This window comes from Pinus tabuliformis, chromosome J (assembly GCF_031772625.1).
Source record: "Pinus tabuliformis cultivar Carrire ecotype Pingquan chromosome J, CPIR1, whole genome shotgun sequence".
Lineage (NCBI taxonomy): Eukaryota > Viridiplantae > Streptophyta > Pinopsida > Pinales > Pinaceae > Pinus > Pinus tabuliformis.
This window is the reverse complement of record NC_142295.1, coordinates 619,628,782-619,644,437: the sequence shown is the minus strand read 5'-3', so window position 1 is coordinate 619,644,437 and position 15,656 is coordinate 619,628,782. Positions and strand designations below refer to the sequence as shown.

At 33.8% G+C, this 15,656-nt stretch overlaps 1 protein-coding gene across 1 annotated transcript; it reads right to left on the bottom strand.

Moving 5' to 3' along the window:
• Window positions 1-3,843: 3,843 nt before the first annotated feature.
• Window positions 3,844-7,691, bottom strand: LOC149228474 (putative serine/threonine-protein kinase PBL7). The gene is made up of 5 exons (XM_089378223.1): window positions 7,201-7,691; window positions 6,309-6,502; window positions 5,964-6,153; window positions 5,393-5,784; window positions 3,844-5,021 (listed from the first exon to the last, which is right to left on the bottom strand). Exons 1-5 carry the CDS (start codon window positions 7,343-7,345, stop codon window positions 4,383-4,385), a joined length of 1,560 nt encoding a protein of 519 aa, XP_089234349.1. The 5' UTR covers window positions 7,346-7,691; the 3' UTR covers window positions 3,844-4,382.
• Window positions 7,692-15,656: the final 7,965 nt, after the last annotated feature.

The window sequence follows — 15,656 nt, the reverse complement described above, 5'->3', positions numbered from 1 at the left end:
GGCTGTCTCAACCCAAATGTTATATCTATTGTAAAATTGAGAATCTAAAACATCTTTTATGGGATTATGAGTTTGTCAAGTCTATTTGATACTAGGTGTCTAAACTCTGTAGCTAACACCTCCTTGTTGTTATTTTTTGGAAAGTCACCTTATTAGGAGACAATCTCCCATGGGTCATCAATTTCAATGGGATGTGGCATTGCATTAAAATAGAAATTTATTTTCGTACTTAGAAAACAAGAAATGAAACTTTTTTAACAAAATCCAGCCTAGCAAGTATTTTATACAATATGATGACTCCTTGATTTGTGTAAATCTTCCTTTACAAATTGTTATCCAATTCCAAAAGGTCAAAGTGGGCATGGCACATTGATACCGTCTTGCTAAAGTTCTAGAGGGATACTCTTCACCATGAGTAGGACAACCCTACTAACACCTTGTCCAACCTCCTACAAACTCTTTTCAACCCAAGTGCTACAAAGGTACAACTTGTCATTTTGCTAGCTAGGTCATGAGAGAATGAAGAGAAAGGTGCCACAATTGCCCTTCCCCCCTCCCCTCATACCATGGCAACAAAATGGCAACTATCATCAAAAAAACCTTAGCCAACTATAAAGCTAAAAATCCTCTCACACCTAGGCAAATGGCAACTATCATCAAAAAAACCTTAGCCAACTATAAAGCTAAAAATCCTCTCACACCTGGGCAAGGGCATGATGGGTAAGAGCCCTTTTTTTCAAAGCCTAAGCAAATTTAGGAAGAATGTGTGAATCTGAAATAGAAAGATGTTTGATCTAATAAACAATTTCCCTTTTCAACTTTGTAATAATAAAATTTAATTTTGCAAAGTTGCATGAATAATCCAAGACAACTCACTCGGACTATGAAACCAATCATTATAATGGTTGAACTTCTAAATCAAGCTATGAAAGTTAGTTGTGGGTAAAAAGGACATTGGAGGGAAGAGAGCAAAAAAGAGCTCGATGATGAAGGGCAGAAGCAAAACATGAAAAATTAGGAATGAATCCAATGCATGGTCACAGTCAAAGACCATCTCCAACCCAAAGCTACTGCAATCTTACGACTGAGTGAAAAATACATGAAATCTCTTTTTGAATGTAGCTCACCTTTTTTAACAATTTCCTGAGCATATTAAAAGACCCATTCAATGTTGGTTTTCCTGTTTGGAATTTCAGGGTAAAAGCTCCGCTTCTTTGGTGCATTTGATTTCTCGGTGGTTACCTAATCGCTGTGTCAATAGTCTTTATTTCTGATGTTTGCTATGTTTTTTTTCTAATACACCTGTTTATGCTCCATTTGATGTGGATGTGCCATTGTATCATTCTCGCCCATTAACACTCCCAACGAATTAAGGTTGTTGGAATTTTTGGGTTTAGTAATTGAATGCTCATACAGCCTCTCTTTACTTGTCAGTGGCCATTTAGCTATGGATTCGTTTGATCAGCTAGTGTGTGTAATCTTCCACTGGTCTCTACCTTGGGTTTATCTGCATGATTGCTAACCACAGCAACGAACATTTTCATTTGCCATTGGTTTTCCCACAGCGTCATTTTACACTAAATGTTCTGTTTAACCATGCCAGAGGAGTTTCACCTACAGCCACATAGCCTCAATTGCTAGCTTGCTGGGCCAATTTCCGGTGGTGTAGGTTCAGGGAAGACGTGTATTCCAGCCCGAGAGGCATTGAACTTTTTATCCCCCTGGGCGAATTGCAAAGCGTTCCCACAGCTTGATTTCACCCATCTCAATTGTTGCTGTAAGTGATTGGGTACAGCCATACGCTTGCCTGAATGTTATGATAGAGTAAAGTTTGGAATGCGTTTGGGTTCTCACCAACAACCATTGTGGAGCCGGTATAGAACCCACACGCCCACAGCAATTACATTGATTGTGTTTTTAATGTTTTGATCAGTGAATTGGTATAATTGACTGTGCTTTGTAGAAACCAAAGTCAATAGCTCATTTACGTGTATTATCCAGTTCATGCAATCATATGTTACAGCCAGAATCCCTCTTGTGATGCATTGCCTAACAGTTACAGCCTTCAGGAATAGTTTATTCAGTAGGGGTATATATCTAGATTCAGTTGCTCCCAGCGATGGGCATGGTATCTCACGTACAACGAACTGTGATTCGGCAGATGTGCCATTGTTCTAGAGGCTGGATATAATTTTGTTGTAAAGCAAAGTATATATATATATATAGGCTAAACGGAATTTGAGGCCCACTTGAATCCTTCCTCTGCTGAATTGGGACCTTGGTATTAGAAGCAAGCAGGTCCCAAACAAGCAGAGCCTCGAAGCCAAACTAAGGAACAGTTCAATTGATCTATTGATGAGCATTGACTCTGGCAAATAGTGAGCAGACCAAGCTTAAACACTTATCAAAGAAATAGAATTTGCAGAGTAACAACTGTTTATTTTCATCAAGGATCTATGTTATGAGAGAGGCCATGGCCTACTGTTTACTGATAGAATTGTGAGGACCCATTGCCCACTAAAAATTTCATTCCCTCACCAGCAGGATTTATGTTTCTATATTTGTAGAATGTTCTATTAGTCATTTATCTACATTTATTAGTTTTACATATAAAAATAATAATTTATTTTATAAATTAAAATCTAGTCAAATACCAAATTAATGTATAAGACTCCTTGTGAAAAGCAGCTCTGAAGCAATTTTAATTATAGGTACAAGATTATAGGTACAAGTCACCTACCTTGTGAATGCTTGATACGTATTCCACCCACCCACATATTTTTATTTTTATGATCTTGATAGTTAAAAGAAGCATTTTATTCAAATTTTAATGCCAATTTCTGAAGTCTTCACATATAATTCTAATATACACCCAGAATTCAACTTGAGTGGACCTAATGGTTAAGGGCCTGTGTTTCCTCCTAATAAGTCACAGTTTCAAAACCAGAAGAGAGTAGAGCATGTATGAAGGTGGGTCCCTTGTCCCACAATCAATAGTAAATACATTGTTATATAAAAAAATTAAAATACCATGTATTTTATGCATGTTTCATGCTTAACTCAAGAAACAGCTAATCATTGGACAAGGGCACACATTCACATCAGCAACATTTTGTTGAAGAAAGACAAGGAAGCATGCAAGTGCCCACATCCCAGACAGTGTAAGTCCCCTTGAAAAGTAACTCAAGAAACAGCTAATCATTGGACAAGGGCACACATTCACATCAGCACCATTTTGTTGAAGAAAGACAAAGAAGCATGCAAGTGCTCACATCCCAGACGGTGTAAGTCCCCTTGAAAAATAAAAATACAACGTATTTTATACATGTTTCATGCTTGACTCAAGAAACAGCTAATCATTGGACAAGGGCACACATTCACATCAGCACCATTTTGTTAAAGAAAGACAAGGAAGCATGCAAGTGCCCACATCCCAGACGGTGTAAGTCCCCTTTTTATAATCAGGAAACAGAGTGCAGGACCTGTTAGTAAATCCACAGATATGGGGCTTAGGGAGCTATCCAACTTTCAGGGATGAGGGTAAAGTATGTTAAAAATAAAAACATACAAACAACTAAGGTCATCATACACAATGCATCTACACAAATGAAGCCATTATTAAGAGCAATTTTAAACTGCACCCAGGGTGAACTGGTCAAAAATCTATTATGTGCTATTGAAAGATTTCTTTCAGACACATCCATTCGAACATGGGTTTATGTTACCCCTTAAACTTGCCATTGCCAAAGCACATTAGATTTATATAATGCACATAGAAAGGTTAAGCAAGATGTCAATATAGCATTAGACTGAGAAGAAAAACTGAAGTTATTAGCATTAGAACAAATCATACACAGAAGGAATACTGAACATTGCTTAAGAGAATTTGGTTGAAATACTAAAGCCAATTGAATGTAGCATCATAAAGGCTAATAAAAAGCTAAAGCGTGCAACCCTTCATTAAGCTCACATTTACATAAAAGAGCTACTTGCCTTGCAGAAATCAAAGTGCTGCTGGCAGGATCAAGTTCAATCCTTCACCAACCATCCTGGGACCAGTCAAAATCATGTACCAAGAACAGTAGTTTACAAACCTCCTACTAACACAAATGCTTGATAATAACAATTGCCTTCCTATACACAGAGGACTGGGAAAACCTCAAAATCTCCCTTGAACCTCTCACTCTACTCATTCAAATGCCAAGCAAGACTGCATCATCTGAATTCTGTAAAGTCACTTTACAACTTTCATGATTGAAACGAAAATTTTACACATGAAATACACAGTTTCTGATCAGAGTACAGAAACTGCAAGAATTTATGCCAAAGAAGATGAAAGATTTGCAAAAACTTAATAGTTCATGTGCGACTCCAGCAGAGTCTCAGTGAAAATCATATGTCCCACTCCCACCAAGGGCATTGCTCCTTTTCCTTTCTCTTAAATTCTCACCCCACGATTTGGCTTCAGCAATTGCATGTTCACGATCTCGACTGACAGCTAAGACTCGCTTCCCGTCTCTGCTGGGTCTCCCAATTTTTCTAAGGCTATGCCTCATCCCATCAGACTTGTCAGAATCTCCAGAATCCCTACCACTACCCTCCTGAGAACCTCGAGACTCATTTAAGGTATTCGAAGCCCTAACACGAGCAGTGTGACGTTCAGGGGAAGTCTCTGCAAGGCGTAGTTCATGCTGGTTACTTCCATGTCTACTTACTTTATCAGTTCCTCTTTTTGATCCATCAGGATACTTCCTCTCCTTGTTCCTTTTCTCATGGGCAGGAGTCGATGGTGCAGACTGATTAGTTTGAACAAGATTCACTGCAGGATCATACATCTGGGATGCAAGGTAACCAAGAGCTGTTACTACATCACCGATCAGGGGCCGAGTGGCAGCATCCTCCTGAAGACACATTGCTGCCACAGCAAGTGCTTGATACATGCCTCTCACGGGATAGAGTCCCTTAAGCTTTGGATCAGCCATCTGTGCAAATTTTTTGCGGTCCTTGAACAAAGGTCGTGCCTGCAAGACCAGGCCATATGAAACATACAAGGTTAACGTTAAGTAGATGCTCTGTCCATTACTAAACTAATCAGTTAATGCATAACAAAAAATGAATTATCAAACGCAAGTTCCTGAGCCTAAGAAAGCATGGATATATTGTGCAGAGATGCTTTTTTGCAAAGCTAGCCTCTGGTGTTTTAACAGAAATATATATATTAGGAACATGCAATTCAAGCAACCCCCTTGATTTCAATGCACTAACTCAGGCCTTCAAACATATATATGGTTCATGAATAATATTCCAAGTCCCAAGTTTTCATGTCCAGAGTATTTGTTGACCAGACTAGATGAAAGAGAAATAAGCCATTGAATTGGAGGAATTAACAAACCCAAGAAACAAGATTTTGCTCCTTTGCTGACCGGGAATTGTCAATAGCTTTTCTCCCTGTTATTAACTCTAACAAGACCACTCCGAAACTGTACACATCTGACTTGACAGTCAGCTGGCCTGTCATAGCATACTCTGGTGCACAATATCCATAAGTTCCCATTACTCGTGTGGAAACGTGAGTCTTATCTCCAACAGGTCCGAGTTTGGCCAGCCCAAAATCCGATAACTTTGGATGAAATCCCTCGTCCAGTAAAATATTAGAGGATTTAAAATCACGATATATGACTGGAGGGTTGGCTTTGTCATGCAAATATTCCAACCCTCTTGCAGCACCTGCAGCTATTTTCATTCTTGTGTTCCAATATAATGGCTCCTTATCAGGAGCGAGATCTGCAAAAGAAAATTAATTTATCCTGACTGATATCAGCTCGTGAATTCAAATTCATAGACCCTCGACTTGAAGATTGGTTCACAAGTCTAAAGATCACTATTGCACTATTAGACAACAAATACAGAGCATTTCACAGAAATTAAAGCACCCCAATTATCTGGTTAGGCAAGACAAATACCATGGAGATGGTTTTCCAGCGATCCCAATTGCATGTACTCGTATACCAAAAGCCTCTGATCCCCATCAGCGCAATATCCAATAAGGTTAACAAGATTTGGGTGATGAAGAAGACTCAACATCAAAACCTCAACAAGGAACTCCCTGTTTCCCTGCAATCCATTCCTGTCGAGTTGCTTGACAGCCACAATCTAAATACAGTAAACAATAACCTCCATGTCAAAATATAATTATCAATTTTTCTGGTTAATTGTAACCAGGAACAACCTCAAGAGAGGGAAATGATCTCTTAAAATCTTTGCCAACTTAACAATTTCTACCAACAAGAAATGGATCTAGAAATCACCTGACCAGTGCTCTCAAGCCTCCCTTTATAAACTCTGCCAAAGCCTCCTTCACCCAACAGACACTCAGGCCGAAAATTATTCGTCGCTGCAGCCAATTCTCGAAAAATGAATGTTTGCGCAGCAATATGTGGTTCCCCCATCTTGGGAGGTTCATCTTGCCTGTTCCCATGGGAGGACTTCGATCTCAATCTATCTGTATCATCACTCCTCAACAAAAAAAAATGAGCAGTAAACAACCAGGTTCTAAAAAGCTTCCCAGGAATCAAAACAGCCCAAATTTTCTCAACCAAAAGAAAAGAAACAACAGTACTCTCAAGCTTACAAATTTATTGAAGCATTAGCAAAACAAATTTACTGATGAACTCTGTTACAAACTTAAAACTCCTCTGACAAGATTTGATCCTAAATCAATGAGGAAGTGACTACAGAAATTATCCCAACATACACAAATGTGACGAGAAACAGACTGTCCATAAATGTGTTTTCATATTTAGATAAAATTCTGATTAGAAATAGAGTGTATCCATTCGTGGGTAATCTCTTTAAATAAAATTTTGATCATAAACACGGTATATCCTTTGATAGGTTCTCTGTTTAGATAGTATTATGATCAGGTACAGAGTGCATCTATTAATGGGTTCTCCGTTTAGATAAAATTATGATCAGAAACAGAGTGTATCCATTAATGAGTTATCTGTTTATATAAAATTTTGATTACAAACAAGCTGTATCCTTTGATGGGTTCCCGGTTCAGATAAAATTTCCACCAAGCAGATTCTGAACAAAAGGGAATCCAGCAGGAACCTTATCAGTTAATGCTACTATTGAATTCACCATGACAAGTTCTGAGAATCCTTCAGGCAGTAAATACCCAAAAAGAAAAAACCGTACCCGAAGAGGCTTTGGGAAGCTGATTAGAAGATGCAGCAGGGTATTCCTGGTCATCTTTGCTCTTAATATCATTGAGTTCGGACCTTTTCAAGTGCTGCACGTCCTTTACGTCCTTTGCAGATCCACAGCATGGAAAACAACTCATTTCTCTGCTCAGCTAACAGTTAATCTCAGTATGAGCAGAATCCAAGTTCAAGGGGAAACAAGAAAATTCAATAACAGTTCAAGGGGAAAAAAAGAAATCCAATAACAGTTCAAGGGGAAAGAAAGCAAGCTAGCAGATCAGAGTGATATCTCTGATCAGGTAAAAGTTAATCTCAGTCTGAGCAGAATCCAGTAACAGTTCAAGGGGAAAGAAAGCCAGCCAGGCAGCCAGCAGAGCAGAGTGTGATATATTTTTGCCTTTCTGTTCTTGTTCTGTAGGCGTGAGGAATGGACGGGGGATGCGTTTAAGGCCCAACGAATGCTTTCGAATTTCGTCCCTTCTCCGCCGTTGGAGAGCACCGCTAAGTAACTGCGCAATTAACCCAGATGCAAACCTCCGGTTAGGATGACACGTGGAACTTAACTCAGCAGGGGCCACTAACTTTGTTTTAACATCCCCTAGAAACTGGGGAGAACAATATGGCATGTGGAGTTTGTGGGCGATTTGGCGAGAGTTCTGGTGATGGGATTCTTCACGTTGTCCCCATTTTGTCTGCCTGCAACTCACATTTCATTTGCGTTCTTTGTGTGGAAAAGTAACGATGTATAACTGAATTCCAATATTTTTGCCTCAAAATTAGTTCTCAATTTAGTGATGTCCGATACTGGGAGGTTTTATTATGCAAGTTGTTGGGTGAAGTATATATGAAAGTTATAGTTTTGTTAGAATTTTGGATTATGTAAAAGTTAGGGTTTTGCTGAGGTAGTATTTGAGGATATTAAAATAATTTATTTGATTGATTTATAAAATATTTAAATATGTTATTTATAATAATTAGTTAATTGGATTTATTTTAATGGATTGATAAGAATGATTATTATGCTTGTTATTTAGATTCAAATTATAATTAGTTAATTGGATTTATTTTAGTTGATGGATAGGAATGACTATTATGCTTTTTTATTTAGATTCAAATTTAATATGTTGAGCTCGTATTTTTATTAAGTATATAGTCTGCTATTATCCTTAATTAAGAAGTAGATTTTTTATTTTTTTTTAGTTTTGGCTCTTGTTAAATCATAAGATTTGGTATATTTAATTAGCTCAAAGAGTTACCAATTCACTATGGTTAATATATATATATATATATATATATATGTTAAGCTCATTTGGCCTAGCCCATATTAGTCCAAAGAGTTACGATTCACCGTGGTGTATATATATATAGCCTTAAACCCTAAAGAATATCATACTCTTCCCTAAAGATCAGAAATGTGGTAAAAGAAAAATGTTTCATAATAATTGAAATTTGATAAGGGTAATATTTCTCTTTTCAATTTTTTGAATTAAATCCAATTACCAATTTTATTAACATTAAAATAAAAGATTGTAATAAATTAAAATTGACATTTACAAAAAAAATGGATAGCAAAATTTTAAGAATACATTAATATTATAAGTAAACATAGTGTTTAGTACATTGTTGGTAAAGTGAATATGACAAAAGTTAGAACAAACTATGAAGAATTAGATTGAAGAAAACAAAAGAAAAGGAAGATTGGAAATGATTATGTGATGAGGTTATATTTAGTGTATTATTGTGATAGTTTTGAGTGTGTTGTTAAATTGCCTTAAACCCTAAAGAATATTTTACTTCTTAAAGGTCACATAATGTGGTAAAAGAAAAATGTTTCATAATCACTAAATTTTGATAAGAAGGATAATGTTCCTCTTTTCAATTTTTTGAATTAAATACAATTACCAATTTTATTAACATTAAGATAGAAGATTTTGATAGAATAGAATTGATATTTACAAAAAAAAATTGGATAATGAAATTTGAAGAATACATCAATATTATAAGTAAAGATAGTGTTTAGTACATTGTTAGTAAAGTAAATATGACAAAAGTTAGAACTGACTATAAAGCATTATATTAAAGAACGACAAAAGAAAAGGAAGATTGGAAAGGATTATGTGGCGAGATTATATTCAGTGTATTATTGTGATAATTTTGAGTGTAGTCGTTAAATTGCCTTAAACCATGAAGAATATTTTACTCTTCCTTAAAGCTAGAGAATGTGGTAAAAGAAAAATGTTTCATAATAATTGAATTTTGATAAGAAGGATAATATTCCTCTTTTCATTTTTTTTTGTAAGCTTGGCAATGCTACATCTTCATCATGTCCAATATATCACCCCGATTGGGGCAAGGAATTGAACTGGTGACTTTGCATCAAGGAATGCCTTAACAAAACACACGATCACCATCTATCCAAGACCCCGTGGACTCCTCTTTTCAATTTTTTGAATTAAATAAAATTACCAATTTTATTTACATTTTTTTTGTAAGCTTGGTAGGACTACATCTTCATCATGTCCAATTTCTCACCCCGGTCGAGGGATAGCACAAGATTTGAACCCAAGACTTCTGGTTCGACGAGACTTCATTTCCACGGCCATTGCCAAATTGAGCTACCCCAAACAAATTAATTTTATTTACATTAAGATAAAAGATTGTGATAAATTAAAAATGACATTTACAAAAAAAAATATGGATAATGAATTTTTAAGAATACATCAATATTATAAGTAAATATAGTGTTTAATACATTGTTGGTAAAGTAAATATGACAAAAGTTAGAACAAACTAGGAAGTATTAGATTGAAGAAATACAAACTAAAAATAAGATTGGAAAGGATTATGTGATGAGTATTTTCAATGTATTATTGTGATAATTTTGAGTGTTGTTGTTAAATTGTCTTAAACCCTGAAGAATATTTTACTCTTCCCTAAAGGTCAGAGAAAGTGGTGAAAGATAAATGTTTCATAATAATTGAATTTTGATAAGAAGGATAATATTCCTCATGATAACTCTTCCGGATTGACCCCTAAACAATGTTATGATTAATTCGGAAGTGTTATCTTGATCATTATTGACCCCTAAAACAATGTTGTGATTAATCCAGAAGAGTTATCCTGATCATTATGAATCACAGGAGTTTGAGTTCTAAGATAATATTCCTCTTTTCAATTTTTTAAATTAAATACAATTACCAAATTTATTAACATTAAGATAAAAGATCATGATAAATTAAAATTGATATTTACAACAACATCAAAAAATCGGATAATGGAATTTTAAGAATACATCAATATTATAAGTAAAGATAGTGTTTAGTACATTATTAGTAAAGTAAATATGAAAAAAGTTAGAACTAACTATGAAGTATTAGATTGAAGAAAGACAAAAGAAAAGGAAGATTGGAAAGGATTATGTGATGAATAGATTTTATTAAATTGTACCTTACATTATGTGCATCAATATTTTTAGAGAATGAAGTATGATATTATCCTCAATAGAGTTAGTGTTGTAATGGAAGGACCTAAATCATGGATTTGAACTACTTGAAATTTGCCCCCCTTCACTTTGTATTAAGAATTAATTGCACCTTGACTCTATTATCAAGGATTTGGTTCTTACCCACATCAATTTTACAACCAGCTTTAATGTGTGTCTCACTAAATCCTCTTGAAAGTTGGTTTCAAATGTCTAGTTTGCAAATTTGACCTCTCCCTAATATGTAAATATGATGCATAGTGAAGTAGAAAACATTAATTGGTATCTACCACCCTATTTCCACATACTTGACACAAGATTTTCTCCCATGACCTATTTGGTTGTTCTCATATTCCTGTTTCACATCTCAACTTGTGTGAGTTGGTTCTTATTTGTGATATAACCTATTTTTCATCGTAAGATGTTAAGCTTCAACTTTGATCTTCTCTTGTTTTTTGAACTTGTCTATGTAGTATTATTGTTTTCTTTTGGTGTGTTTTCTCCATCTCCCTTTCATGTAACATTATTGTATATAATTATTCAACATCATTTTATGAGATGGGAAATTATCTTTTTTCATTCTTTGGTCTTCAAATTATCATCATATATTGTCGTCCTCCTTTTTAAATCATCATATGTCCAAATCCTTCCAAGAAAAAGTTGTTCTTGTTCAAATTTGCATATTTTTTGTATGATGCTCTACTTACATGACAAAAATGTTGGTTTTGAATATTCCTATGAGTTTAAATCATAACATAGACACCTAGCAATAAAAAAACTTTACAATACATGAAAAATATCTAAAATAGAGAATAGAAATAAAAATTCCAAGGTCAATGTTCACGATGGTCTAACCAATATTGTCCATACCCATATCAAGGAGATGTTATTGCATAGTTTATGCATCCTTATTTTCTATTAACTCAATTAATAAGTGAACTCATGCTTGAACCATGTTTTGATAACTCAATAACGTGCTAACAACAAGCCAGAGTTGTAAGCACTCTTTCCTCGACTCGATTGTCTCTTGGTTGATCATGCACAAACTCCATAATTAGGGTTATCTCCTTATCTCCCACCTCATTCTAAGCTTGAGACTACACCACCATATTGGCAATGGTTGACTTATTCTCCAAGGAAATGATTTCTTAGGCCCTCATTTATTGCTTTAATTATCTGATTTCAAAATTTGGGAACCCCCCTTCATGCTTCTTCCCTCAATTCATTGCAACAATTATTAGAAACAAACAAACAAAATGACCTTCCCCTTCTTCCACACCAGTAATTCCATAACTAGGCCATGAAGATCTCACCTAAATCAAAACCCACCAAGTTAATTTCTAGCAATCTCTTTATGCTTTCTTGAATTTGATAACAAAGATACATAACATACCCCATATCTCATGTTTACCATGGACCTAGGGGCAAATCCTACTACAACTATGCAAATCGAAGAGCCCCTCAATGTACCCCTAAGTGATGACCAAACAAAGCTTTGAAGGAGCATTCATGAGAATTCCTAAAGCCAAAATTTCCCTTGCAAATTGTGATGGAGGTCCCTCAAAAAATATGTTTGATTTTTTTCCACAAGAATGCAATTTCCCATCTACATCAATAATAAAGTGAAGGGATCATTGCTTCTCCCTTGCATCTTCTCCATGCATGAGGCACCTCCCTTAACACGGATGATTGAAGATTTTGCATACAAGGTGGAAACATTGTTGGTTAACATGTTTTCCTCCATCAATTCATTGATTTCTCATGATTTTTTACGGTGGTAGGGGAACCACACCGCCCCGTACCCCACTCCCAAAAAAGGGAAAAAAATAATTTGCAATTCATTGAAAATTATGGTATGGATGTCGTACTAATACCAAGTTTGTCTCTTGTAACCTCATGTCAAGTCAACATGTTTCTTTAGCAACATGCCACTTTTCAAATCTCTCTTCTTCCATCATAATTCTAAGGATGGTTATTGTGAGGTGACTATGACTTTGACGATATCTGTTTTATAAAATTTGACTCTTAACTTAGAATCAATATTAATGATTATTTTTCTATATATGCTTATGCCAAATAATATCACCCCATAAAGAAAACAAGTTCCTCTACCTAATTATTGGTGAGTTTTTTGAGACCCCAACCAAATAAATTCCCTTCCTTTCCTACGTGATCAAACATAATCCCTTATATTTTATAAATTAATATCCATTATATATTATATATTAAACTTAAATACAACTCAATTGGCGATAGCTAAGCAAATGAACTGTTATGTGCGAGGAAATTTGATATTCAAATCTCCCAATTTACTTATATCTGTGAAAAGAACATATTTAAGCAAATAGAAGTTATAACACTAATAATTAAAATCTCATATCATATAAATATAAGACTAATCCAATTTACCAATTCCTCTAAATACAATATATGTTACAGATAAAAAATTGATAAAAAAAAATATCAATATATTTAACTTAAATTAAATTTTCTTTAATAATGAAAATATATTTTTTAGATTTTATTAAATCTAAAAAAATAAAAACCCATTACTTCCGCATGGTCAAACATGTATTTAAGAATTACATCGAAATGAAACATGTGGAGCCCTTTAATATCTGTTATGTGGGGCAGCAACCTACATTCTCCCACTGTCATATAATACCTTTGCTACATAAGTAGACAACACTTTACTTGTGCATTAAGTAACACTAGGCACAAAGTGAGGTTAGGTGGATTCCCACTTTCTCATTATTGTGCATCGTCAACAAATAATATATGTTGCAGGCATGAAAACATAGGTCCGTTCTACCTAAACACTCTCATACGTCAGTGGAGTTACAATCACAACAATATTACTTTGGCCAGCAAGTTAACATGAGGTGAAATATTCAAATTTAAATTTAAATGCCTAATGCTATTTGCATCTAATATTTATAATAAAATGTATGCATGTTATGTTATATATATTTTAGAATATAGATTTAAATGTCAACAAGGTAACATGTTATGTTATATTTTTTTAGATTATAGATTTAAATTTAAAGAAGGTAAAGTATATATATGGAAGATATTTCTTTTCTTTTAAACAAAATTAATTTGGTATTTAATTGGGTCATAATTTTAAAAATAAATTATAATTTTATTTTATGGAATATTCACCATTTTGTATGAATTAGTATATTAATAAATTATTAATTAAAATTGGCCTAAAAATCATAAAAAAAATATTTAGCAGACGAATAAAATAAAATAGTAATATTTGAAATAATTAGATTCCTTGAATATCTTACCAACTTACTAAAACATTAAGCATTGCATTCAAGTTCTTTACATATGGATAGAAAAGATATATTACATTGCTGTAGTCTAACGATTATGCTTTTTTGCCTTGAAAGTTGTGGAAATTCCGGCCATATTTTGAAAAACTCTGGTAGGGATTTTTGTAAATCCAAGTAAAAGTTGTCAAACTTCATAACTTTAAATGCCTTAGAAGTTTTTAATGGTGCTGAATCCATTTCCACTATCAAAAACATGATTCAAAAACTGTCTCTACAAGATTTTTTGAATTTTTGTTGCCCGGATTCCAACTACTTGTGACCATTCGAGCAATTCCTCTGCCTCCATAGACGACTTCTATTAAATTTAACATAATTTACATAATAAATTTTGTAAAAAAAGCACTTAAATCGTCTTATTTTCAATAAGAAGGATTTTTTTAAATGATTTAAAGTTTCACATTTTTGAATTATTTTTTTGAAAAATTAACAATCTAGATCATTTTAAAATTGACTAAATTTACCAAAACAAAATTTCGTAAATAAAAATTACAAATAAAATTCTAACTCTCAACCTACTTTTTATGTATCAAATTTAAAATTAACCTTAACCAAATAAACAATACAGTAGGAAAACTTCTTATCTTATAATTACAAAATATATAAACATAAACTTCACTAACTTTCTCACTAATTTATACATTTAAATGAACTTGAACTTGCGACATTATTCTTATAAAATTCAGTCAAATTTGATAAGATAAACATCAAACTTAAACTTGCGTAATATATAGAAACGTGGAATTCAAAAACCCTCCGAATGCTTTATATGATTAAAAAATGATTGATAATATTTATATGTTTAAATCATTAAAAAATGATTAATAATCACATGTTAGCCTTCCCCCATTCGCAACATATATGTCGCTAAAAGCAAAGAACTTCACTTTTTCCAAGAGCCAAAAGAAGTAATTGAAAACCACACAAGGGATGATGTATTATAGGCTTTTGTGATATGGAATATATGGTTGGAAAGGAATCAACGAACTTTCAATGCAAAATAAAACCAATTCTATTCTTTTATTTATTTTTAAAATCTCAAGGGGTATGAAAGAGAGCATCATTTCCTAAGTTTGAAAATGAAAGGCTTTGTTAGCCACAGAGGATCTAAACCTAAGCTAGACTCTTAGATAGTTAGTATATTGATTGTCATATAATCATATAATAACTATTTTGTGATGACCTTTATCTAAATAGAATGAACCGCTCCCTCATTCTCCCTTCACTAAAATGAATTTTATGAAGCCTTTATGAAGTCTTAAAAGGGAATCTAGGTTGTGTAGGGATAAGAGTGATTCTATGAATGAAATATGTCTTATTACTTTTAACATGTGTAGAACATAGAGATTTTAATCAATAATGGAGTGAAGAAGAACATAGGTCTTTCATAAAGGATTGGGAATTTATATTTTATTAGTAAGTAAATAACAAAGTTAATAGAAAAAATAAAGTGGGACAAAATGCATAATGAATATTAATTATGCTTCTTTATAAAATATTTTATCACCTTTGTTCTGGTTACTTTAAACTTGAAGAAAATGACATAAAGTGGAAGATGTAATGCTTATCTCAAATTGGGATTATAAGAAATGTGGAGAAAAGCTTTTTTAAATCATCTCAATAAAATATTAA

Bases quoted from the DNA above. Each gene is read 5' to 3' on its own strand.
- LOC149228474 (XM_089378223.1), bottom strand. From the start codon at position 7,345: ATGAGTTGTTTTCCATGCTGTGGATCTGCAAAGGACGTAAAGGACGTG. The intron at 6,503-7,200 runs GTACGGTTTTTT...GTGATGATACAG, and splicing joins GCTTCCCAAAGCCTCTTCGG to ATAGATTGAGATCGAAGTCC. The intron at 5,785-5,963 runs GTATTTGTCTTG...TTTCTTTTGCAG, and splicing joins GCTGGAAAACCATCTCCATG to ATCTCGCTCCTGATAAGGAG.